The 27155-nt window shown below is 38.8% G+C and overlaps 1 protein-coding gene across 4 annotated transcripts in view; it reads left to right on the forward strand.

Annotated features, from left to right (window-relative positions):
• The first annotated feature begins 8943 nt into the window (after positions 1 to 8943).
• Positions 8944 to 27155, forward strand: part of PHF6 (PHD finger protein 6) — a 48855-nt gene continuing 30643 nt past the window's right edge. For 2 of the 4 annotated variants that reach the window (XM_070783890.1, XM_070783889.1), the window contains exons 1-3: positions 8944 to 9119; positions 13021 to 13204; positions 13445 to 13546. In XM_070783890.1, coding sequence (XP_070639991.1) covers positions 13067 to 13204; positions 13445 to 13546 — 240 coding nt within the window. In that variant the 5' untranslated portion in view covers positions 8944 to 9119; positions 13021 to 13066. The remainder of the gene's footprint in view (positions 9120 to 13020; positions 13205 to 13444; positions 13547 to 27155) is intronic. The other 2 variants (XM_070783891.1, XM_070783892.1) reach the window with 2 other exon arrangements.

Raw genomic sequence — 27155 nt, forward strand, 5'->3', positions numbered from 1 at the left:
GCAGCCATTGCTGAAAACTGATTTTGCATACTGGGAAAGAGTTTCCTGGGATGTAGGACTTTCAGTGCTGAAACTGGGACAAACCAAGAAGATCAGGATAATTGGTCACCCTGTTATGTCTTTGGCAGCTTTCCAGAGCACTGAAAGGGCTGTTTTTGATAGTTTTGTAAAGCTTCATAGTTGCTTTGGGTGGAGAAGACTTGTTAACTTTCTTAATTCATCATGCTGGAAGTAAATTCCCCATACTATGTATTCTCCGTATTATTTTTATTTTTAAAAATCTTTTATTGAATTGTTACAACGTTGTTTCTGTTTTATATTTTGGCTTTTTTGGCCCCGAGGCACGTGGGATCTTCATTCCCTGACCAGAGATCGAACCTGTAACCCCTGCACTGGAAAGCGAAGTCTCAACCACTGGACTACCAGGGAAGTCCCTACACATTATTTTTAGTGTGTGTCTCTTTTGCTAAAATGCAAACTCCATGAAAATAGGAATTTTTGCTTGTTTTGTACACTGCTATATCCTGAGTGCTTGGCACATCAGTTTTAGGTACTCAATAAATATTTTTTTTCTTTTTCTTTTTTTAATAAATATTTTTTGGTGAATAAATGAATTAATGATACTTGCAGGAGTGTTGGAGATAGATTGGAAGAGAGACAATTAAATCAGATAGCCAAGTCAGTAAACTGGTGGAGTGATCCAGGTTGGAAATGGTAGAGGCAGTAGAGATAACAAAGAGTAGGCTGATTTTAGATATCATTAGGAGTCAAAATTACCATGATTATTGATAGACTAGAGGTCAGTGTGGGGAGTGAAATAGAGGGAGGTGTCAAGGATGACTTCTTGATCTCCAGCCTGCAGAACTGGTGGACAGAGGTACCAGTCAGTGAGTTAGCAAACAGTGGAGCAGTACCAAGGTTATAGGGAGAAGATAACGAGTTGTGTTTCAGACATACTGAGTCTGAGATGCTTTTGAGGTGACTAGGCAATTTCAAATAGGCAGTTGGATATATGGCCCTAGAATTCAGAGGAGAGATGTTTTGGCTAGAGAGCTAAATGAGTGTGCTGTCAATCCCAGTGGGTGGTAAATAAAGTGGTGGGGTGGATGATTACCAAGTAAGAGAGAGAACAGAGTCTAAGATCAAGCTGTAATTGTATCCCACATGCACTCAAGTTATCACTTGGATTAAGGAAAGGAAATCACTGGATTGTCAACTGGAGCCTAAGTTAGGCTTCCAAATCCTAAATATTTTAATGATTTTGCAGTGCAACAATTCAGGTTTCCAGGTTTTCTCCTACTTTTTTGAGGTCCCATTTTTAGAGATGAGGCATGTTTCATGGCACACTTGGAGTCCATCGGTTGTGCTTTTTAATAAAATATCTTGGTAAAAAAAACTATCTTGGTGAAGTTTCTGACTTTGAGTATTTCTCAAGTCCTCCTGTGTGCTCACCACTGTGCTATGTGCTATGGAGAAGATAAGAGGCAATATCTACCAGGTTTACCCTTGAGGAGCCTAACTGTTGGGCAGAACTGCATATTAAAACTAGAAGAGATCTTAAAGATAATCTAGTCTGATTTCATATTTTTTTAGAACAAGAAAAGGTGTCCCAGGAAGATGAAGTGACTTTTCAAGTTCAAAATGAAGTTTGGAAGCCAGGGCTCCTGATTTCTAGTCTAATCAAGTACACTACTGTTTTTCACAAAATTGCTCATTCATTTAACAAATACTGAGTGCCTAAGTGTTCTAGGCACTTGTGGTAAATTATGCTACTTTTTCATTTGCATTCACCTCTGGTGATTGATAGTATCATCCACAGTATCCTGGGCATTCAATAAGCAGGCCTGACTGACAACTGGGTGTGGCTTCCAGCTAGATTATCCACTTCCCATTTATAGCCCTGTCTTCTCTTAATGCCCGAGGGAAGAGGAAATAAGCGGTAGATTAACATATGAAGCAATTAAAATAGTATAGTGTATACAATATATAATTAATTGCTAAATTGCATTGAATGATTCTCAGCACAACAGAAAGGTGTAGGAGCCAAGGCACAGAGTACAAGATAGCAGAATCAGAGACTTCTCTGGTGGTCCAGCGGCAGACTGCACTCCCAATGCAGGGGCCCTGGGTTCAATCCCTGGTCAGGAAGCTAGATCCCACATGTCACAACTAAAGATCTGCATGCCCCAACTAAGACCCAGTGCAGCCAAATAAATAAATAAAATAATAAAGACAGCAGTCTCAGACAGGAAAAAGTCTTCCCAAAGTAGTAACCATTGGCTCCCTAACATGTTCCTCTGAGAAAGTTCAGTAAACATTTATGGGGCAAGCACTGTGCTAGGTGCTAAGGGTAGAAAAATGAATAGGACATGGCCTGTTCTCCCCAAGAGCTCACTGTCTAGTGGAAGAGACAGAAGTACAATAACTCCAATACAAGGTGGAAAATGACGAGCTCAAGGTCTGGCCAGGATGCTGTGGAAACAGAGGGTGGGAGCTTCACCCAGTGGAAGGGTAATTAAAGCTTCGGGAAGCTAAGGGCTGACAACTGAACCAGAGTTTGAAGGCTGCTAGGTCCTAGCAAGTCCAAGAAAACTGTCAAAGGAGTTGTAGGAAGCAAATACAGCAAAAAGAAAGAAACAAAAGTCTTTTGTCTCTCCATTCCACTTATCAGAAACACTGAAGACTACTACAGCTGCTCATTAAGTGGAACACTCCATACTGCTGCCCATAAAGCTAGCTCTAATGTTTATTGAGTTCTGTGGGCCAGGAACTGTGCCAGATCCTTGAGACAGGCACTTCCATCATCTTCAGTGTACAGATGAGGAAATTAAGGCACTGAAAAGTTAACCTGAAACCAGGATTTTTGTCCATACCATTTGTTTTTTGTCTCCTGGCTCAGACTATATCTCATTGTGAATGTTAGCTCCCCACAAATCTTATTCATATACAATTCTTCTTGTTTTAAAACATTATTATAATATGTGCGATTAGTGTAGACTTGTCTGATCATGCTACTTAGCCAACAGCCAAAATAGGGCCGGCCACAGAACCACAATGTTCAAGATCACCTGGGACCCAATGGCAAAGCCAGTTATAAGCACGTGTCCTCACTAACATCTATGTGTAAGAATGATATTTATCAGAATGAAATCTCTTGGGCAGTCAGGTGAAACTGATGAATTGCCCAAGTGATAAGTGTTTGTGTTTTTTTTCTTGCTTTCAGCTTGATGGCTATAGGTCAGTTGTTCTCAAACTTTTATATCTATCACAGTTTTTTACCTGGGGAGCTTGCTAAAAATATAGTTGCTGGGCCTCATTTCATACCTATGCCAGAATTATTGGGGTAGGGGCTTGGTCTGCTGTATTATTAACAAACTCTTGAGATGATGTCATCCCATTCCAATTTCACTTCTTCCCGTTCTTCATTACAGTCTCTTTCCCATTCTTCATTTTCTACTCTCTTTTCCATTGCCCATTCTCCACATTCAGCTTCAAATTGCTAAACTAGGGAAAGAGATCTATACAAATTCCCTCAAGGAATGGGGAATTCCTCAAGGATGGGGGCCCTCAAGGCCCTCAAGGCCCCCATCTCCTCACTTCGGTACCAGAATAGCTCCATAGGGTGGAGAGAGTTAACAATATTATAAAGGCTCATCAACACACTAAGTGGAAGTTGAAACAATAACAACAACAACAAAAACTAAGTAGAAGAGTGAAAAGTGAAAGTGAAAAGTGAAGGCGCTCAGTCGTGTCCGACTCTTTGCGACCCCATGGACTGCAGCCTACCAGGCTCCTCCGTCCATGGGATTTTCCAGGCAAGAGTACTGGAGTGGGGTGCCATTGCCTTCTCCAGGGGATCTTCCCGACCCAGGGATCGAACCCGGGTCTCCTGCATTGTAGACAGACGCTTGAGCGTAGAAGAGTATAGTGGCCAAGTGCTGGGAGCCTATGTCAGCAGGTAGATCAAGCAGATGATATGGCAGTTCAGGGATACAAAATTGTCCTTCATATTTATTGGGCAAGAACACTCTTGTACCTCATTATCTGTCCTTGCAAGTAACAGTAATCTTGCAAGTAACCTGCAATCAATTTTTCAAGTAACAGTAATCTCATCTGACTGATGTGTAAACAAAGCCAAATGAATAACCTGAGGTAACTCTGCTAGTTAGTGGCAGGCCAGCAATTCAAACTCAGGTCTTCTGACTCATCTCACACAAATACATAGCATTGTATTTTTTTCACAGAAACATTTCAAATGCTTAATCCATCCACTTTAAAAATAAAGAATAAAAAAATATGTATCCAATATACAAAATGCAAATAGACTTAAGTTTCATATAAGGGACATTTGCTTTTTTGAACAAATTGTGCAAAATTTGTCATAATTATAATTTTACACTGGTTTATGTGATTAATTGATTACTGTCTGTCTCCCCCACTCGACCCAGATGGACCATGTCCATATTTATCTAACAATGTAGTAGGTAATCAATAGGTACTTAATGAATGAATGCATAATCCACTGGTGTTGATTACAGCTAGAAGGGAGGTCATGGCACTAGGCGAATTTAGCCTTTGGTTTAGGCAGGAGCAGAAATGCTAGTGGTATCTTACACAAAAAACTGAAGATGGAAGAAAAAGTACTTTGTAGTTGCTGGAGAGGATGAATTTGCTTATATTGGACTTAGTGATTTAAGCTCAAGGACAGGGCTGATGTAAGCAGAGCAAGCGCAGTTGCTAAATGGTTGTTTACAAGTTAGTGGAAGTCAAGAGATAGTATCTGTTCTACAAAAAAAGAATGCAGGGAAGTTTCTTAATGTGTGATCCCCAGAATATCCACATCAGGCTATCTGGCCAGTTTAAGAACACAGATTCCTGGACCCAAACCTTCAGAATCCTCAGAGGAGGGGTGCCAGAAATTCTGCATTTTTAACAAACTCCTCAGATAATTCTCACCTCCAAAGTTTAAGACCGGCTGGGCTGATACAGGGCTTCCCTGATAGCTCAGATGGTAAAGAATCTGCCTGCAATGCATGAGACCCAAGTTCAATTCCTGGGTTGGAGCTTCCCTTGTGGTTCAGCTGGTAAAGAATCTGCCTGCAATGCGGGAAACCTGGGTTCAACCCAGGTGGCGCTAGTGGTAAAGAAGCTGCCTGCCAGTACAGGAGACATAAAAGATGCAGTTTCAATCCCTGGGTTGGGAAGAGCCCCTGGAGAAGGAAATGGCAACTCACTCCAGTATTCCTGCCTGGAGAATCCCATGGAACAGAGAAGGCTGGCAGGCTGCAGTCCACAGGCTTGCAAAGAGTTGGACATGACTGAAGCAACTTAGCACACACATGGGCTTATAGAACAGTAGACCAGGGGAGGGTACAGGATTCTGTCTAGGCAGAAGCCTGCATTTAAAAAGAGAAGAAGGGAAACCTACAAAAGAGACTGAAATAACAGCCAGAAAGCCAGAGTCAGAGTCCCTTACAAGACAAGGAAGGTGAACGTTTCAGAACAAGTAAATGGCCTAAGAGTCAAATGAAACAAAGATGTAAAGAATGAAGACAGAAGAGTCATGAAGACGGGATCCAGATTTTTCTAGACCAGGACCTGTCTTTTAAGACTCAACTCAAAACATTTCCTCTGCAGGGATGTATTTCCTGCTCCACTGGACAGAGTCCATAAATCTTGGAGGTATGTAATTCTATTGTAGCATTTCACCTACAGACAGAAAGAAATTCTGTCTTTCTCATTAGACTGAGAATTCCTTGAAGGCAGGAGCTGTGTCTTACTCCGTTTCAAACATGCAATGTCTGGCATAATACCTGGCATATAGAAAATACCTGCAAATGCTTGCTGAATGAGTGATGGGAAAGCAATTTGAGAGAAATAACACAGTCTACCAGTGAAGGTAGAGTCTGGCAGTGAAGGTAAATGAGAGCAGGGCAATTGATGCTGCTGAAGCAGAAAATAAGTAGGGAATCAGTTCCTCCAGAGTACAGAAACAATGTGATTAAACCTACAGCTTTAACTTTAAAAAGCAGGAAGGACGATTCTCTCTCTGCATCTTGAAGGAAGCCAGAGAGGATGGGTGTACAAGATAAAGTAGCGTGGCTCAGATAGCCCTACACTAAATAAGTCAGGAAGTTAAAGACTTTGCTGAGAATCAGGTACAAAAAACCAGACCTAGAGCCTGAAGAAAAAGTGAAAGGAAAAGAAAGAGTATTGGGTGGGAGTGTGCTGGTGAATCAGTAAGAGATTAAGAGATCTGATGTTCCATCCTCAGGCATTGTTAAAAGCAAGTTACCACCATCTGACTCCTTTCTGTAGCCCTTGAAATAACAGGTTGCATGGATCAGTCAGGCTAACTGGAACTAGTTACCAGACCTGGGACCTGAAACTAACTGGGGTCACTGATCTCTTCTTCTCCTGAACTCTCCTTGCACTTCCTTTCCACTGTAAAGGCACTTGCTATAGTCCATCCCTATCGCAGCTATTCATCTTAACCTTGGTACCCTGTAAAGAGTTGAGGGCAAAGACTGTGTCTTATTCACAGTTGCGTTGTGCCTTAGCATAATACTTTGTACATAATAGAGGATATCTGTACCAGGCACACACCTAATACAGCATATTTCACATCATAATGTTTTTGTTTGCTTGTCTGTCTCCCTTTTTAGACCATGAGTTCAAGGTCAGGGATTGAGTTGATCTATGTCTCTTCTTGTGTTTGGAACTTAGTAGCTGTGCAGATGTTTACTCAATCAAATGGTGTTAGAAGGAATGCATGGATGAGAGAATGAATAAAAGAGAGCAAAATATGGGGATTTGTGAGGAAATCTAAAATGATGACATACTGCACAGGCACTACATTTTGTCACTTACACAATCATCAGTCTCATCCTCACATCAGTAAGTGTGTGAAGTTGGTGGGAAATGATGCTAGGGGTTGGGGTGGGGGGAGAACCTGTTTTCAAACACGCTGTAAATATTTGGAATACACATTCTGGATCTTATGTAAATCTCTAGTTTCTCCCTTTCAAGGGTACAGGGCCTGGATGAAAGGGCAAAGGGTCCTGCTTTGTCTACCCTTATTGGGTACATGTTCAGAGGGTAAGGAAATAGCACCCCCCACTCTAGTACTCTTGCCTGGAGAATCCCATGGATGGAGGAGCCTGATGGGCTACAGTCCATGGGGTCGCAATGAGTCGGACACGACTGAGCGACTTCACTCACTCATTCACTCACTTCAGAGGGTAAAGAATCCGTCTGCAACACAGGAAACACGGGTTCGATTCCTGGGTCAGGAAGATCCCCTGGAGAAGAAAATAGCAACCCACTCCCGTGTTCTTGCCTGTAAAATCCCACGGACAGAGGAGCCTGACAGGCGTAAGTCCATGCAATCCCAAAGAGTCGGACAGGACTGCGCGACTAACACTTTCAAACGGGATACAGTGTTACATCAAATGCGGTTCCCGTTTTCTTGAGGATTACAATCTAATGTTGACATTGAGGTCGGAAAAAAAAAAAAATGGTGAAACAGCATCGAAACGGTAGCGGATCAAAACAATGGAAATCCACTGCTCCCCTCTTTATTTTTTAGACGGGAAAAATAGCTACCTGAAGGAGATCTTTAAATTTTCATCGGTTTATTAAGGCTTTTTGTTGTTGTTGTTCTTTTAAACCACTAGTTAGCAGTCTGTGAGCCCAGGAGGAAAATAACAAAAGCTGACCCTTATGGCATACTACGGAGAAGGCAATGGCACCCCACTCCAGTACTCTTGCCTGGAAACTCCCACTGACTGGTGGGCTGCAGTCCATGGGGTCGCTGAGAGTCGGATACGACTGAGCGACTTCACTTTCACTTTTTACTTGCATGCATTGGAGAAGGAAATGGCAACCCACTCCAGTGTTCTTGCCTGGAGAATCCCAGGGACCCGGGAGCCTGGTGGGCTGCCGTCTATGGGGTCGCACAGAGTCGGACACGACTGAAGCGACTTAGCAGCAGCAGCAGCATGGCATACTATGTGTGCAAGCATCATTCTATGTGATTTACACATCTCAATCCATTTCTCTTAACTACCCTACGAGATAGATACCACTGTGATCTCCATTTTCGATGTCTCGAAACTGAGGGACAGAGGTAATACAATGTGCTCAAGGTCATTGAACTAGAAGTGGGGGGAGCTGAGTTTCAAACCCACGCAGTCTGGCGTCATTCATTAAAGGGGAAAAGTGCTCAGTTTAGGTGTTGGGTTTACCTGTGCGAATTATGAAGAAAATCACTTATCTTTTCGGATTGTGAAAATCTCATAACTTACACAGGGCCTGGTATACGTCAGGGGCCCTAATACACGGTTTACTGGCATTATCTTATTTCTACCTCACAATAAACCCGTGAGCTACTATTTTTATCCCCATTTTAAAGATACACACAAATTTAAGGCACAGAGGTGAAACATGATTGGCCCACAGACTGAAATCCAGGCAGACTGACTCCACTACCAGGTTCTCAGTTTTTCCTGGCAGTAAAATGAGAGAATGGAGGACCTGAAAGAGATGCCACGAGAGTACAATGAAATAATGGATGTGAAAAGGCCTCAGTGAACAAGTGCAAGGGATAAGGCCTACCCACTTGAATCACTGTTGAAAACTGGTTACCCAGGGCCCCTGGTCAACGGTTTCTAGTCCCAGCCCAGTCCCTTCTCCGCCCAACCCACAGCGATATCTTTAAATCTCTTTCTTCATCTCCTAGGATTCTGCCCCCAAACACTTGGCTAAGCGGTGGACCGGAGAATAGAAGGTACGCGCGCGAGCAGGAGGTGGGGCCTGCTGCCTGGATCCATCCTGGGGGTGGCTTCTACACATGCGTCCTGGCTGGGCGGCTTCAGCTGTCCCCTCTGCGGCCAATCAGGGCCCGCGGCGCGCTCGAGACGTATTAACGCTCAGTGTGTCGTTGCGTGCGAGGGGGGCGACGTAAGGGCGCTCCGCGAGCCCGTCTCTCCTCGAATGAAAGGAAACAACCTCCGGCGACAGAGCCCCGCTCCCAGGCGCTGCCGGAGAACCGAGATCGACTTCTTTCTCTTTCCCCTTATTGGCGCTTCTCCCCTTCCCTTCGCCTCTGGGCCCCGCCGGTGAGTCCCCACGGTACCCTGGGGCCCCCCATTCTCTGCCCAGCGGGGAAAGACAAGGAGGATGGCGGTGGCCAGGCCGCCGCCCCTGCCCGTTGTTAAGGGGGACTCTTGGTGGTCTCGCTTTATTGTCAGGGACCCCAGAAGCGCCACTCATTGAAGGCGCTTGGCAAAGAGGCTGCTGAGAAAAGTGCTTCGGAGGAGCGGAGGGAGACGTTAGGCTTAAGCCTAGACTTCGGGGGAGGGGGCGCGACATTTAAGGAGGACAAAATACAGGGAATTTTTAGTCTTTCCCATCGCTTAGGACATATTTGGGGAGGAGGGGGACTCGCAGTTTGGGAAGAGTGAGAGGAAAAATTGTTAGGATGACAAGAAGGTTAGCCTTTCGGAATGAGGAAAAACTCCGGGGTGGGGGGAATTGGGGGTGAAACTGAGATACGAAACGAAGACTATTAGAGGGCGAACTCCTGGGGGGAGGAGGGTTCAAGAAAGTGGTAGGGTGATCTTTTCCTGGATCCAGGAGGATTGGAAAAGGACAATTAGGGGACCCTGACTTCACGACCGAAAGGAACCTGCTAAAGTATTTTAGTGGAAGATAGTTTTGCGAGTTTATCTAGCGCTTGATTAGAGGGAGATCTTGGAGTCTAGTTTGTACTGAGGAATAAATAACGGAGAGGATCCGGTACGTTCTGTGTACCATCCTTTATTATATGGACGAGCAGCTCGGCATTCTTTTGAAATTTCTTCGTTTCGATATTCTGCGTGGAAGTTGAAAAATCCTTTATTTTTCAAATGCTTTTTCTTTTCATCGGCTTACTACGTAATATCAGGTCTTCTTCATACAGTTCAAATTCTTTCTCTACCCTTGGGTTTGAAACAACTGGAAAATTCCTTCAGTTTCCTTTTGAATAACCGCAAAAACAGTGCGAAGCATGTAACAATATCGTGCAACCAAATTCAGGTGCCCTTCCGGTTCGTCTCTTACTCGTTAATTTCTCTCCAGTGTAACTGATAGAAATACTGCTTCTTGGATCATGTTTATATATATATTTGATCTGTATATTTCAACTTGCTTGCGTGTGGAATTGTTTGATCTTCCGGAACTGCAGTTTTTGTTTTGTTTTTCTATGAAAATGGTCTTTCAGATACCAGACATTGAATGAGCTCTCGAGTTGGTTCTTGAAGGCTCTCCTTGATGTTTCAGGTTATTGCCAGCTTGGTGCTTTACAGCATCTTGGAAAATCAGAAATGCACTGATTGCTTCAGCCTAACTAAACAGGCTTTTCTATTTTTTCAGACAATGTTTCTCAGGCATCTTTGCCTATTTATTTGTGCTTTATAACATTATTCATAATGCTGTATTTCTTTTAAGGAAAAGGTCTCATTGTTGGGCGAAAGCATCAAAGTTTGATCTCTGCATGCCCGGAAAAACCTTTTAGACTAGAACTAAAATGCCATGTATTGTATGGATCATTATGAACTTAATATTGGTCCTTGGAATGCCCTTTTTCTCCTTAAGTAGAAACCACAAATGTGACAGTATTAGATAAAAATCTATATTTTTATGATAAAGACATTTTTTGCTAGGAGTCATTGTTTCCATGATGTTCTCCACTTCATGTTTTACAAGGAGGTTGTTAAAAAAATTAGCAAGATATGCACAGATGCATTATTTGAATTTTAGTGGAAAAATCCATTTAGTCATTGCACGTTGGGGAAAGTTTTTAATTGGTTTGGTGCACTTTTGTGTGCGTTTCTGTTCACTTAACAAATTATATTTAAACTGATTATAGAAAAGATACACTAGAATATTTTTGAATGCAAAATAAAGTGTACTTTTTTTTCTCTTTTAGATTTTGGGGTCTTTGATATCTAGTAAAGTAGATATCAAAATTAGGATGAGACATTTATCTGTTTATAAACGGAAAGAGGTAGAATTCAATATGGGTAGATTTTAGGGACACCATTTTCAGAATTAATTTTAAGAATAAAGAATTTTCTAATCTAGGAATTTATCTTAAGCTGATTTTATAGCTTATGCTGGGGTTGTACAGAAATTACACATTAAGATGTCTGTATAGATTGGATTTGTAGTGGTGCCATCCTTTCAACTGGCCAAGGATGACCGGAAAAAATGCTGAATACATTACAGTGCTTTCAGAGTGTTTACTGTTCATTGCACAGTAGTAAAGAAAGCTAATTTAGAACTCCAAGTAGCAAATTCTGGTGCTATTTATGAATTTTGGTGTTTTGCATGTTTAATTCTAAAGATGTTGGCAGCTATATTCTTGATAAAGCAACTGAACACATATTTGCCTGAGCAAATGCAAACACACTTCCCCTTTTGTTTCTTTTGTTTCTCTGTTATGTTCTTTTTTTTTTCTTTAATCCTAAAAGTATTTGCTGCCTGTTTTCAATCAGTTTCACAGTTTATAGCCAGTGCTGTGAATACAGTACTGTTGTAAAGTATCCGATGCCATTTGAAAGGGGGAGGTATTTAAAATTGTTGATAGCGTTAAGAGTTTGTTAAACCCATCAATGTAGAGACTGTCAAGGCCTGTGAAGTTTCGTTACACCGAAAATCCTAGATAAAAATTGATGAGAAGACCTGTTTCTTTGTGACTTTATGTTCACTTTTCAGTATTTGTGTTTTTATATTGTGAAGCACTGCATGGTTTGCAGCTACCACCTTGCTGGCATCCAGCTGCTGCCGCTCTGTTGGTGAACAAGCGCTCCTCAGAAAGACACTGTGTAGTGTTAGTGAGTCCATGTTTTCAGCATTTTATGAAAAGGTCCAAATATATGAAAGAATGGAAAGAATTTAGTCAGTTTTAAGATAAAAAATTGAGATTTTATTGGTTGAAATGTGTGTTATGGTAACCTAGGTCCTGAGCTACTTAGTTCTTTTGATTTGGGAAAACGGCACAATTCAAGTAACTGATTTTACATTTGTTTTTGTTCTTCTGAAGAATCCATGTTGAGACTGATGATCTAAATCTGAAACCTTCCATGTTAGAACTTTTCTTCCCTTTTTTTGTTTGACTATACTACCTATAATTATAATTTTGACTAAATTGAAGGCTCATTCAGAAAAATTTCCCACCCTTTATACAGTATTACTAATTTAAGTATGAAAGTTACTGCATATAGAACACCACTGTCAGTTTGTAACTTTAATAAGCAGACTTTTGGAGTAAATCTCAGAGTCAGATAACATAGTTGTTTTTATAAATGATTGGTTCTTAAAGTCTGTGTTTTTTAATAGACTGCGGTAAAACTTAAGTTTTCCTTTACTTGCAAAAGGAATACAGTAGCAAAAACTAATAAAGATGTATAAATGATTTTTTTAAACTTGAAAAGAACTCAAATTTTAAAAATAAGTGTTCCAAAGTCATGGTTATATAAAATTTATTTCTCATTTGTTGGATTATCAATATGTGAACTTTACAGAATTGTGCAATTAAAGAGTTCTGTTCACTCTGGATATTGTGTAGTTCTCAATGGTTTTTGCTCTGCTCTTAGATATATAATTCTTTGTCTCCTTGAAGGGGCACCCCGGTATACATGAAAAATATTTTTCATTAATTATGTCAGCAGATGACTATTTTAATTTCACACATTGTTCATGTTTTATTTATCCATGCAGAAGTAGTTCTAATTATTTCACATGTCCCTTAATTGAGAGCAGTTTGATTTTTCCCAGTTACTTCATTAATTTATCTTTATGCATAGATAGTACACTTTTTAAAATTACAGAGGTTTCAATGTTCATTTGTCTATACTAAGTAGCTATTTTTAATTACACATATTAAAACCTAGGTCAAATATGAAACAATTTACATGAATGTATAAATTGATTTTTAAAACAAATTAACCATTTTGTTGCCCTTCTTATCCTCTGTAGCTTTTCTTGAGGCATAAAGTGGCATTCTAAAGGCAATTTAAAAATCATGTCAAGCTCTGTTGAACAGAAAAAAGGGCCTACAAGACAGCGCAAATGTGGCTTTTGTAAGTCAAATAGAGACAAGGAATGTGGACAGTTACTAATATCTGAAAACCAGAAGGTGGCAGCACACCATAAGTGTATGGTAAGTATGCTCGCGGCAACCAGGAGACCTGAAACCGGGAGAATCTTAACAATGAATATTCCTGAATACTAAACAGAACAACAACAAAACCAGTTAAACGGCTAAATGGTTCCTCACTAATGTTGTGTCATTTTTACTTTACTATTTCCTTTTAAATTTAGCATCTTATTCACTATAAATTACGTTTCACTGTAATTTCTTTTTATATGAACCTTAATTTCTTTTAAATGTAATTTATAGCTGTTCTCATCTGCTTTGGTTTCATCACACTCTGATAACGAAAGTCTTGGTGGATTTTCTATTGAAGATGTCCAAAAGGAAATTAAAAGAGGCACGAAGCTGGTAAGTTGCTATTTCTGCCTCTTGAGAATAAAACTTATTTTAAGCTCATTAAGGAGGAAATTGCTTATTTTAAAGTGTATTGCCTTATTAACTGAGTGTAATTTTTTTTAAATTGCAGTCTTATTTTTCCCCCCAAATCAGCAAACTGCAAGGCTAGTTTTAATTTGTCTGCCAATGAACAAAAAAGGAGTAAATCAATATGTATATTTATCTTTTTTTTCCCCCAAAAGTATTAAAATCTTTTTGCGAGCTGTGTTGACTTAGAAACAAGCAGTTTGCTTAATTTGAATGTTTTATGTTAAAGTCATCATTCAAGCTTATTTTTAAAATTAAAATTCTGAAATGTTTTTACTTTCCATGATAAAGTAATTGTGATCATTACAAATGAAGATGACAGAACCCTTTCAACAAGAAAATGTTACCAGTGTCTGAACAGCATATTTTACTGTGATTCAGTTATACAACACAGTATTTATGACTTTGGATAACTTTTGGTGAATTTTACAGTTTTTCTGAAACTTCACCAGTGTAATGTTCCTGCAGTTGTCTTCGCTACCAAGTAACCAGTTTGGCAAGATACTGTATTGTTCTGGTGGAAAAGTAGTATTGTCTCAAGTGGTATTTGATACATTATAGTTTACATTGAAATAATTTCTTCTTCTTTGGTTATTTTTCTCTTCTGAGCTCTTTATTGAATCACTATCAAGTGTTTATTTTAAAGATGGGTTTGGCAGAACATATATCTATGTCCTTAGACACTGAGTAATCTCATACTCATAAAGAATCTTGATGGGAAGGAGGGCTCTCATTTTGATATCGGGAATAATCTATTTTGAAAAGTAGTCAGTTTTCTATAGTTTAAAAATAAAAGCAGTATGAAGAAGTTCAAAGAGAACATTTGAGATTTGTTTTTAGGATCAGATCAGATCAGATCAGTCGCTCAGTTGTGTCCGACTCTTTGCGACCCCATGAATCGCAGCACGCCAGGCCTCCCTGTTCATCACCAACTCCCGGAGTTCACTGAGACTCAGGTCCATCAAGTCAGTGATGGCATCCAGCCATCTCATCCTCTGTCGTCTCCTTCTCCTCCTGCCCCCAATCTCTCCCAGCATCAGAGTCTTTTCCAATGAGTCAACCCTTCGCATAGTCTTAAACTCTAGAGTCACTATAGGCAGAACTGGGAATTCAGAGGCCAGACATTTTTGTTGTTGTTGCAGTGAGACCTTAACCATGACAACGTTTATCTTTCCCAGCCCCAAAACTGCAGATAACACTAGAATGCTCCATTAAAAAAAAAAATGTGATCTTTTTTTCATTTGGTGGTTTTAGATTTCTTTATGTTACTGTGCTTGCTGAGTTTTGAGAACCAGAGCAGTATGTTTTTATTTCCTAGTCCTTAAAAACCAATTTGGATACAAAGACAGAATACTACTAACTCGAAACTAGTAGTACTGTAACCCTTATCACCCATTGTTTTTTCCTTGGCTTGATGAATATTCATGGAAAACGTGTCTACACCCTGACTTGTTAGCATTGTTGTTATTCTATGCGGCTGCTCTAGTCAGAACGGGAGCAGTTTTGGTCCCTGAGGTTACTGTGTTACTAACAAATGCGATGCCTATTTTTATAAGAAGCAGCAACATACATCTATCAGTATTGCTAAATTCAGTGGAGATTTAATTTACTTAAATTAGGTAAAATTTCCCCTTTGTGCAGACAGCATCAGAACTTTGTACAGATTTCACTATTATAAATTGTCTTGATTAATTTTTAATGGCAAGATGTAGGGAGTTAATTTTTTTGCCCTACTGAGTTATACATAACTAAGCTTATTCCTTGATCTAGGGAGTAGAACAGTACTGGAGGTTAAGACCACAAGCTGTAGTAACAGACGGGGATTTGAATCCCAGCTCTCTTACCGACTAGCTGGGTGACTCTGCACAAGTTCTTTACTTCTCTAAGCCGTGTTTTCTTCACCTGCCTAAAGGATATAACGACAGTCCCTGCCTCCCAGGGATATTGTGAGAATTAAAAAGAAACTGTAGAGGACCTAGCATGGTGCCTGCACATAGTTAAGATTTTAAAAATGGCAGCCCTGTTGTAGTTATTGTTCATAAGTAATAATAAGACCCTGCTAACATTGTAGGCTAATGAAAAGCCTACTGGGTTGAGAATTCATGAGGCCTGTTTTGCTAATAGCTGCCACTGATACATTATGTAACTTTAGACAAGTCATTATCTTATTTGTATTTTTACCAGCAGTATAAATGGATAATGCTGTATCACTGCTTGCTATACAGTGATGTTGCATAACTAAAACATGCTAGAGAAGATGTAAAGAGTTTTACCTTAGGGAAGGTTTTTTTTTTTTTTTCTTTTCTTTTTTGACACTCCCCAACCAGGGATTGAACCCGCTCCCTTGGCAGTGATATAGCAGAGTCTTAGCCATTGGACTGCCAGGGAAGTTCCTTAGGAAAGGTGTTCTGCAGCCTAAATTTTGAGGCTGTGGGCATCCAGCCTTGAGTAATAGTGGCAGAAGGAGAGAACTTTTGAGCCAGGTTTGCATAATTTACATAGGGCCTAGGACTAGAGTAGCATTTATATGTTAAATTTTGAAATAATTTTTAAGTCTCCTTTTTACCCTTAGTTTTGGCCCTTCCATTATATCATTTTTACATGAAATATTACTGAGTAACCAAAATTCCAGGTTTTGGTTTTCTTCTTTACTTTTCCCTGTGTAGATTTATCTAAGCAATTAAAAGGGCATAAATCAGAAAGAAAGACAAAAAGTGAAGAGTTTCATGTAAGTAGGTAAACTGTGTGAAAACTAGATAATCAGCTTCCCTAATTGACTTTTTGGGCTTCCCTGGTGGCTCATATGGTAAAGAATCCACCTGCCATATGGCAGAATCCCCTGGAGGAAGGCATGGCAACCCACTCCAGTATTCTTGATTGGAGAATTCCTATGGACAGAGGAGTCTGGTGGACTACAGTCCATGGGATCACGAAGAGTTGGACACAACTGAGCAACTAAGCACAATTCACTTTTTAAGGCGTTTTATCTTGTGAGTCTGTTTGCCCTGGCTCTTTTTCATCTAGATTCCTAGGTGAGAAGTGGGTCAATATCCATTGAAAGTAATGAAAGGCAAGAGTGCTGGTCCATAGGTCCTTTTAAGGCAGGTTCCAGTCTGTATCTCATGCTTGCCCCAAAGAAAACCATGAAGAGAAGAGGCTTGGATGTAAGGTGTGAATATATAGGTGGCCAGGTGCGTCAGAGTCTTGAAAGGATGGGAAGCCACAAAAAAGAAGGGTACAGGTGGCTAGTTTCTGTGTTCTTGCTGCCATAGTCCACTTTCCAAGATTATCACGTCAGCCATAAGAATTGGAGAGAAAAGCCATTCTGCATGAACATGTTTATCTCTTTTACATCAAGACATTTGCCAGCATATAAGGTTTTTATAATTTGAAAGTCTTTTTGCAATTAAGACAAATTGTTTTTTCCAGAATGGTTTCTAGTTCCTGTTGAATCCATATGTGGAGATACAACATCTGTACCATTTACTCTTATTCTCCAGCTATCTAGCCAAGAAATGCAAATTTCCAAGTAAAATTATGAGTTATTGTTGCTGTTTTCGTTTTGTTTAAGGAGACACTTGGGAGGAATATTGAAGAACATACTCTTGATGAATGGAGCTAGGTGTTGAGATCGTTAAGAGTATCTATGCGGGAATTCCCTGGTAGCCCAGTGATCAGAACTCGCTTTCACTGCTGGGCCCAGGTTCGAGCCCTGGTCAGGGAACCAAAATCCATCTCCCCCCAAAAAAATATCTACATCAAATAATGAACTGTTTTAATTGGTACCTGTGTCAAATGTATCAAGAACTCTTAAGACCGAAAGGGGTTAAGAAGCCATTTCACTTTCCTTCCCCTTAGGCAAGATTACCTACAAGCCATATAACAGATTTTTTTTTTGTCTATCTTATATTTAAATATATTAAGAAATTGTGATTCTACCCAAGCAAGCTGAAACAGGACCAGTATTATATAACACTCTTCACAGTTGAGAAATTCGTCCTTCTATATAAATCAAATATCTCATTTAATTTAGAGTCATTTATTCTAGGTCTGTCTCTTTCCATTAAGGGAAGTATTTTTTTTCCTGTGTTAAGAATGAAAAGTCCTTCATATACTTGATAACTATCCTCAGATCATTCCTAAACTTTCTCCTTTTTAAACTAAATTTTTCTCACGTCTTGAGAAATCCTCTGAACATTTTTTCCTGTTTTCTTCTTCAGTAGCAGAGATAGCTAACATTTATTGAACATTTAGTATGTGCTAGGGACTGGGCTAAGTACTTTAAATACATGATCCTTTTTAATCCTCACAGTCATATTGTGAGATAGGAAGGTATTTAGTCTCACTTTACAGATTAGGAACCTGAGGCTCAGAGAAGTAACCTGACTGTGATCATATAGCTGGTAAGTGGCAGAGCTAGAATTTGAATCCAGGGCCAGTTAACTCCAAAGCCAGAACTCTTAATCACTAGGCTATACTAGACTGTTTTTAAGCTCCCTAACCCCAAATCACATTTTACAATTAAAGCTTAATAGTTTTCTAATAAAGATGGAAATAATACTGAATTTGGGACATTATCAGGCTGCTATTAATATAGTCTGTTAATAGCATTGTTAGTTTTTAGAACAAAAATCCTACCTACATACTATCTAAGAATATTCTGAGTCTCTGCTACTTGCAAGATATTTTTAGTAGCCTCTGAAAATAAAAAGACCAATTCTATAATTCTACATATTGACTTTGTTGTTTACTCACTACCAGTTGAGTGCTTGGCACCCCAGCGAAACAGGATATCTGGTTTTGAGAGATCATAATCTAGATATGATCTGCATATATGAATCTGCAGTATGACAATTTATAGATACACCTTTTTATTTTGTGTGGGAGGAGTCATGCCAATTTAAGTAGCTAAGACTATATCCCAGAGATGGTAAGATTTAAAAGGGAAAAAAAGTATGAGTCCATGAAATAGGTTAACTATATGAGAATGGGCCACTGAGACTGGCAGTAATAGATTAGAATTGAGAAAGGTGGGATGATTTCAGGGTCTGTAAACGTTAGACAGGATTTCAAGTCAGGTAAGAAGGGAAGGGAAGGGCAAAGCAGGATTTTTCAGGAGACAAGTGATATACATTGTGGAAAGTGAAATACAATAACGGCAGCATACTTGTCTGCTGTACCTGGATGTCCTGCAGGCATCTTAAACTCAACCTGTCTATTCCACTGTTCATCATCTCCCTGCCCTGAAACCCGATTCTCTTTCTGAATCCTTTATACCTTCCTTCCATATTACTCACATCGATTCTATTTCTGGGATGTCTCAGCATTCTTTCTTATTGCGACCCTATATCCAGTCTTCCTCTTTCCATCCTTCCAGCATAGTGCTGGTAATTACTTGATCTCTACCTTTATAACCTAATACCACTCACTCCCTGACTCCAAACCTTTACTGATTCCTTTCTGCCTATAGAATATCTACCCTTCAGAATGCATAACTTAACCCACCATTTCCATTGTTTATCTCATCCCCTATCTCATTCTAGCTGTTTCCTGAATATCCTCCACTTGTCCCCCACTGCTGTGCATGTACTGACGTTATTCATCTCCTAGCTGCCTCTCAGAACTCTGGTTTTTGAGTCCAACTCGACCTTCATCTTTGACACAGGGTTTGACACCCTGCATTGTATTTGTTACACGTGCGCAAGCCTTTCTTCTCCACTGTGTTGTGAGCTCTGGGAGAGCAAAGACTATTCTTTTTGCCCAGCATAGGATTAAGTGGGGGTGGGGGCTGGGGAATGCATGGAAAACACTTAGCACGGTGCTTGACATCTCATTTGTGCTCAATTGTACTCTATTAAGTGGGCACTCCTTAATTGGCTGAATTTGAAGGAGGGAAGGGCTTCAATGGGACAATAGTGTGAAGCTTTAATAATGGGCTAGGTGTAAATTGCCCATGGAGATAAGAGTATAGGCATAAAATTCCTCTGTTTTGGTTAATCAGTGTTTTAGTGTTGTTTGCAATTCTAGCTGTTTGAAGAGGAATGAGAGAAATCTAGAAGGAAAGATCGGGTTGCTTATTTGTTCAGGATGGTGAAGAGCTGTGTATGCCTCAAACAAGGGCGTTTCCATGTTTCTTCAACCTTCACTCTCCCAGTAGGGTGTTAAATTTTTGTTGTTTTCCTTAGGCATTGTATTCAAAGCCTCTATCCAGAGTCTAGAAATCATCTGTCTGTCCATTTATCAGATACTTAATTAAGCACCTACTTTGTACCAAGCACAATGTTAGGCACTTTGTATGCGATCATGAATACATGTACTTTAGCCTAGAATGTAAAGAATGCCACAGGAGATCTTGGAGAGAGGACCATAATTAATTTTACCTGAGAAATCAGAAGACTTCAGAGAGAGTGACATTTAAAGTGTGTTCCACTGGGAAAATGATACTGTAGAACTCAAAGAGGGAACAGTTTCAAGGAGGAGGAAGTACTTTTTAACAAGTACAGAGTAGTAAATGCCAGTGCTATGTTTTAAATTTATTTTTTAATTGGAAGAAAATTGCTTTACAATGTTGTGTTGGTTTCTGCCATACAACAATGCAAATCAGCCATAATTATACGTATATCACCTCCAGTGCTATTTAGAGTATGTGGCTTATTTGGCATTCATTAAGGGTAAAATGAAGCACCCAAAGTGTATAGAATGTTACCACTGCTTACTATATACAAAGAAGCACAAAATGCCCACGGACTTAATAGTGCTACTAAATCCTTAGATCAGGGATACTTAACCAGCAATCAGAAAGGAGGGTGAGTGGGTTTAAAAAGGTTCCCAAATGATTTTTGATGAGCACTCAGTTATGGATCATTGCCTTAGGACAGGGGTTGGCGCACTTTGTATAAAGGATTAGATAATTAATATTTAAGGTTTTGCTAGCCATATTGTTGCAGTTGCAGTTATAGACAGTACCCAAAGAAGGGAGTGTGATTGTGTTCCAGTAAAACTTTCTTTGTGAAGACAGGAGATGGGCCGAATTGGGCTTGCCTTAGAGTATTTTGGGGGGAAAACAGGTAAGTTTTTTCCGGAAGATTTCCCTGGCTTCATCGTCACCTGTGTAACTAAGTGTACATGCAGCATGAAGGTATTCACAGAGCTGTGAATTGTTTTCAAAGTTCGGATGATGGCATGCAGATTAAATGTGCACAGATATTTTACCTGTCATTTATAAAAAGAAAAATAACTTTGTTTTACTTTGGAGGTGACTAAAGAGAATAAATGTGAGGCCAAAGAGAAACTTCAAGTCTAATGGTGGAGAAAATCAGGTCTTTGGCTATTACTGAACAAATTAATATTTTAAAAATTCAAATTTTTTTCTCCTTTGCCTTCATTTAATACTTCTTTGCAGTTGAGAATACTGTAAATTTATGTCATTATGTAATTACTTGTGGTAATGGAAGATAACCTAACCAATAATATAAAATAATCTATGTCTGATTTGGGGGGGATGTCTTGGTACTTATTTGAGCATGGATTTTTGGTGTTCACAGATTAAGTATAGCAAGCAGTATGGCACTTTAGAGTACCCTCAGCCTGTAAGACCTACATCTTAGAGCTTAAACATAGAGATCTGAGCTCCGAAAAACTCTGAATCTGAATCTTTCAGATAAGTAAAACAAATTTCAAAAGCTCCAATAAGAGAATTTATATTCCTCATAATGTTGCAGGATGGGGGACCCCTTCCAGGGCCTGAAACTGGGCTCTTGTCTAACACTCGGAAATGAATTGTCCGAGGAGACACATGTGCTGACAAAGCAAGAGATTTTATTGGGAAAGGGCACCCGGGTGGAGAGCAGTAGGGTAAGGGAACCCAGGAGAACTGCTCTGCTGTGTGGCTCGCAGTCTCGGGTTTTATGGTGATGGGATTAGTTTCCGAGTGGTCTTTGGCCAATCATTCTAATTCAGAGTCTTTCCTGGTGGCGCACGCATTGTTCAGTCAAGATGGACGCTAGTGAGAGGAGTTCTGGGAAGTGGACGGACACGCGGTGTCTCCTTTCGACCTTTCCTGAACTCTTCTGGTTGGTGGTGGCTTATTAGTTCTGTATTCCTTATCAGGATCTCCTGTCATAAAACAACTCATGCAAATGGTTACTATGGTGCCTGGCCAGAGTGGGCAGTTTCAATCGTAAGAATAATGATGATTCATAAAGTTGGATGGAGTTGGAGTATGTGATATTGAGAGCAAGGTCAGGAGACTAGGTTAAGTAAGAGCTTGTTAGGCTTACTTATTATTAGTTCCTTGCCCTCTGATTTCTAAAAGACTTCTGAAATTATTTATTCAGTAACTGCTTAGATTTAGTCTGTCACTCTAGTAAAGTACTTTTCAGTGGCCCTGTTTTTTAGAAGCACTTGGAGAATTTAAGGTCCTAATCTATCAAGTTATTTTTAAAATGACTTAGACAACTTTAAGAGTTCAGTTTTGCTTTCTAGCTTTCCATTTAGACCTAATTATTTTATTATTAATAACTAGAGGTAATGTTTTCTGTTATTAAAAAAAAATACAAAGTGACAAACACTAGTGTAAGGTAAACTGCTCTCACTTAATTTTTGTCTCATCTCTCCTGTGAAAATATCTTAGGTACCCTAGTCCCAACTCCAAGTGCTTCTGGTATTTTTTTCTCTACAGACTTTTTTTTTGGAAATCTGTTGCATTCTCTGTACATTTGTAGCAGTTTTCTTGGAACAAGTGTCTTGAGATTAGTAACTACTTGGCTATGAGAATTTATACCTATACACTTGTGGTCAGTTACTGACATACATAGTAGATACACAGCAATTGAGCGGGGCAAACTAAGTCTTAGAACTTGTCTTCAAGAGCCTTTTCTTTCTACCTGTCCTAGAAGTTGGCATCTCATTTGTTTTACCTTGTCTCTGTCTGTGGTCTTGAGTTTTTCCCTGTGTTTCCCCCATAGCTACTAACAAAGCAGTATTTGTCTTTTTATTACTTAAGACTTCTTCCTTCTGTAGAGTGAATTTCAGTCCTGGCCTTGATCAGCTGACTGAGGAGCAGATAAGTTCCAACCTTGGGCTCCTGCAGGACTTTAGCTAAGTCATAGTCCTTTCAGATCTGTTCATCTACTCTCATGCATGACTTCGTTCCTCTTTTGTTTGTGGATTAGCTCCTTGAGACTCTGCTTGTCTGGCCCAACTGAATATTAATATAGTATAGCTTCCCAGAGAGTAGAACCCTGGTTATCAGGGGCAGGAGGAGTCGGGGAAATGGGAGATGTTTGTCAAAAGGTACAAAGTTGCACTTAATGTAGGATGAATAAGTCTAGAGATCTGTTGTACAACATGATGACCATAGTTAATGATACTCTGTGGTATCCTGGAAATTTGCTGACAGTAGACTTCAGGGGCTTATACCAATGCACCAAAAAATGGCAACTATATTGGAGAGAGGGGTATGTTAATTAGCTCAACTATAGTAATTATTTCACTATGTATATGTACATTAAAACATGCTGTATATCCTAAATATATGTAATTTTTATTAAAAATTTTAAAAAAGATACCATGTTATGCAAACATCTGTTGAGTCTTATTTTCTAATCTCTCTATTTTGGAAGACAAATTGTTGAATTTGTTAGGTCTACTAGATAGCAAACTGAATAGAGGGATAAAAGTAAAAGAAAAATCATTAACAACAAAGACATTTTCACCTCTATTTAAAGAACTTGAAATCAGGGTATAGGCAGGATAAGCTGAGAATTGACATTATACCTATCCTGAAGACAGGAAGTTGGCCTTCAACAGAATATTTGATATGTGTATTTGGTATGTGGGAAAAGACCTTTTTTCAAGGAGGAAGTCCACCATTGTCCTTGAAAAATGTGTTCCCATCAGGTTAACTTGCATTTCACCACATTTGAGAGCACTCTGACTGCAGTGCAAGCATGATGTTAAATGGCAGGTTAACACACTTCTGGTGAGGGCCCAGTAGAGCCTATAACTGATTGAAGGGCAAATAAATGGTGTGTGTAAAGAGGAACACAGGATAACATCACTCTGGTCCAGCCAGCTAGTAGTGCCTTGCCGTGTCAGGGCAGGGGTTATTTTCCTATTATTCAACTGTTTTTTTTTTCCAGTAGAAGTCCTCTCTATTTTATTATCCATATTTTTTTTTTAAAGAAAAGAATACTAGCCACCTATCTAGTTTCCAAACTTTAATTGGGATTTTTATGTCTTTAATTGTCTTTTTATCTCTTCCTCATTCTCTCTGCTCATTCTCTGCCCCTTCAACTGGATTGTTCTCCATTTTACCTTTTCAAATCAGACTTTTAAATATTTTTTAGACATACTTGAAGATAAGTAGTCAAGTCTGCAGATGTTAAAAACATGAATGAGAAAAAAATATGGTATATGATATTAAAATTTTCAGTAACATAGTTTAAAATCAAAATGTTTATTGAGTGCTACATGGTAGTCACAGTGTTTATCTTTCAAAAAACTTGGTCTAGAAGCAATCAGTAGATAAAATCTATACATTTACAAAGATAATTAGTCATACAAAGAAGTAAAATGGTAAGAGCCAAAATGAATATGCTATCTTAAGTCCCATAGGCGTTCAGGGGTTCAGCATAGCAATGATATGGGTTGCAACATAGCAATGATATCTTGAACATAACAGTAGTGTTCCCATTCTGTACTCACAGGTATATAAGCAAATTTACATTTCATATTTAGTTTTACTCTGGATAATATTTTGGTATTTTCTTCATACCTTCCCAGAATGTATTTACAAGCAGAAATATCTGCTGGTATATGAATGCTGCATAAAATCTTGTAAATTCTTTCTTTTTCCTATAAATTCTAATGAAGAAAAATTCCTACTCCTAACCTTGAGAAGAATCTTCCTCTCTGAAAACATTTTTATTGGTATATCTTCCTCTTTCCTTTCTTCCTTGAGAGAAACTGACAAAATAAAAATGAGAATAAGCTTTTTCTCACTCAGAAAATTTATTTGTCCTGAGTTGCTGTAGTTAACTGGTTATACTTTAGGCAGATTTGAATTTATAACCAACCAAAACACATTTTGATATATTTTGGTATTTGGTTTCCTTCTCATTCTCAATAAACTGAGAGATGGGGATTGAAATCATTTGCTGGAGTATTCCCAATGGTTTTAAAATAATTTTTCATATACAAAAGTAATTTGCCCATTGTAGAAAAATCAGAAAATATAGGAAATTATGAGACAGAAAACCAATTAGAGATACTCACTCAGCATTTCACTGTGTTTACTTTCACCTATTTTCAAAGAATAAAGCTATAAACATAATTGGGGTCATAATTTGCATACCTAACTTTGTGTCCTGTTTTTTCACTTGATACTATGCATAAACCTTTTCCCATGCCATTAAAATGTTTTTGAAAAGAGTAAAGAACATTCCTACATATGGTTGTACTATAACTTATTTAAACATTTTTCAATGGCTGTTTTCCACAGGTGGTTTTACATTTGGAGTTATTCTAAATAATTCTTCAGTGAATATGATTGCATATAAATTAAGTCTGATTTCTTTTGTAGACTAGGTTAATAAAAGGAAAAATACTGGATCAGAGAGTATATACACTTTTAATAAGCTCTGTGATAAATAAGGCAAGTTGCTGTCCAGAGAGTATACCAATTTCCAGCAGTATCTGAAAGTGGCCATCTCACTATATGTATGCCAGTGCTGAGCTGGTACGGGATTTGTAACAGTACCTCTCCTTTTATTTTTGCTTGCTCATTGCATTCAATATTTTCCAAATGTACCTGTGCAAACCCATTTTCAGTGTAATTTCGAAATGAGCTACTTTCAGTACAGCTCTTAATGAAGTAGTGGTAATGTTCAATTTATTAAGTTAAAAACCAGGTGATTAATATGTATAGAATTACAGAGAAAAATATTTTCACATAAGCATTGCAACACTGTAATGGTGTCTACACTTGGTTGGTATGAATGATTTTTTAATTTTCTTTGTGCTCTTTTGTGTTTTCTGCAATTTCTATAATCAGTCTATGTTTTTTTAATTAGAAGTATAATTTACTAAAATAATAGAACCTCATAAGCTGAGTACAAATGTTCCATGTCCTTAACAATTTATAAGCCACCCAAAAGGATTTAACAACTTGCCTTGCTTGATAATTTGGCACAGTGTTTCTTTTTACAGTATTGCTTTGAAGTTTCTGTATTTATTTAAGGAAGTGGTGTATTTCTTTAGCATTAATAATGGGCACTGGCCCTCGTGTTTTCTGGGAAGTACCTGTATTGAGAATGTTTCTGTTTCTGACTTATATAGGAGTCTTTTTTAAATGATAGCTTGAATGAAAGGTTGAGTGTTTGACTTGCTTAGAGAAATAGAAGGTATTTTATTAGAATTTACATTAGCCTCTTGGTACACCAAAATTACTTAGGGGCCAAGTAAAGAGGAATGAGAACAGTTCCCAATGAGGCATCCCTACCAAGAAACAAAGTGAACAGTTTTTAAGATTTACCTTCCTGTGAATTTATTTTGGCATGGCATTTATAGCTTAGGAGAGAGCCTCATTAAAAGTCCACTCATAATGGGCTTCCCTCGTAGCTCAGTGGGTAAAGAATCTGCCTGCAATGCAGGAGACCTGGGTTTGATTCCTGGTAGGGAAGATCCCCTGGAGAAGGAAATGGCAACCCACTCCAGTATTCTTGCCTGGAGAATCCCATGGACAGAGGAGCCTGACAGGCTCCAGTCTATGGGGTCGCAAGAGTTGGACTTGACTTAGCAACTAAACCACCACCATAGTACAGTATACTATGATATGGTAATCAAAACCACTAACAGTCATCGTTATGTACTTTTCTTAAAGAATTTTTTTCTAAATTTAAACGTGAGCTAGTTAAACAATATGAATTATCCAGTAAAGTCAGAGGTAAATTGTATTAAAATATGTTGAAAGCATCTGTTTTATCTATTTGCTTGAATTCATGATGTGAAAGGTAAGTAACAGATTAAATTAAAATAGATGAGCATGTTTTCACAATCAGTTTGACATCATAGAATATTTTTAGGGCTTGAGGGATTTAAAAATCTACCTAATTCTTTTATCTTCTTTCCCTCTCTCACTTGAAATTGATTTTACCAGGTTCCCAAATAGTATGTGAGATTTCTTTTCTAAAAATTCTCACTGATAAGTGGAAATGTGAAGGACAGTTTTTTCTGGTATGAGCCATTTTCCCCAGTTACTCATTTCCAGGAAGATCTGGATTGTGAAAAGGTCTACAGTTTACATTCCTGCAGCATTTCAGATTTTCTCTTGACCACAATACAACAGTAGCATCAATAATATTCCATTAATTTTGTCGTTGTTTAACATGGGAAAAAATACTCCCAGTAGAATTTTATTTGAATTATTTCTAGGTGAGAAATATAAGAAAAATAACAATATTAGTTACAGAACTTTTCAATAACCAGTTTCTTTTCCTTGACAGAGATTTGCTATGCCTCTAACCTGATATCA

This window comes from Bos indicus, chromosome X (genome assembly GCF_029378745.1).
Source record: "Bos indicus isolate NIAB-ARS_2022 breed Sahiwal x Tharparkar chromosome X, NIAB-ARS_B.indTharparkar_mat_pri_1.0, whole genome shotgun sequence".
Taxonomy (NCBI): domain Eukaryota; kingdom Metazoa; phylum Chordata; class Mammalia; order Artiodactyla; family Bovidae; genus Bos; species Bos indicus.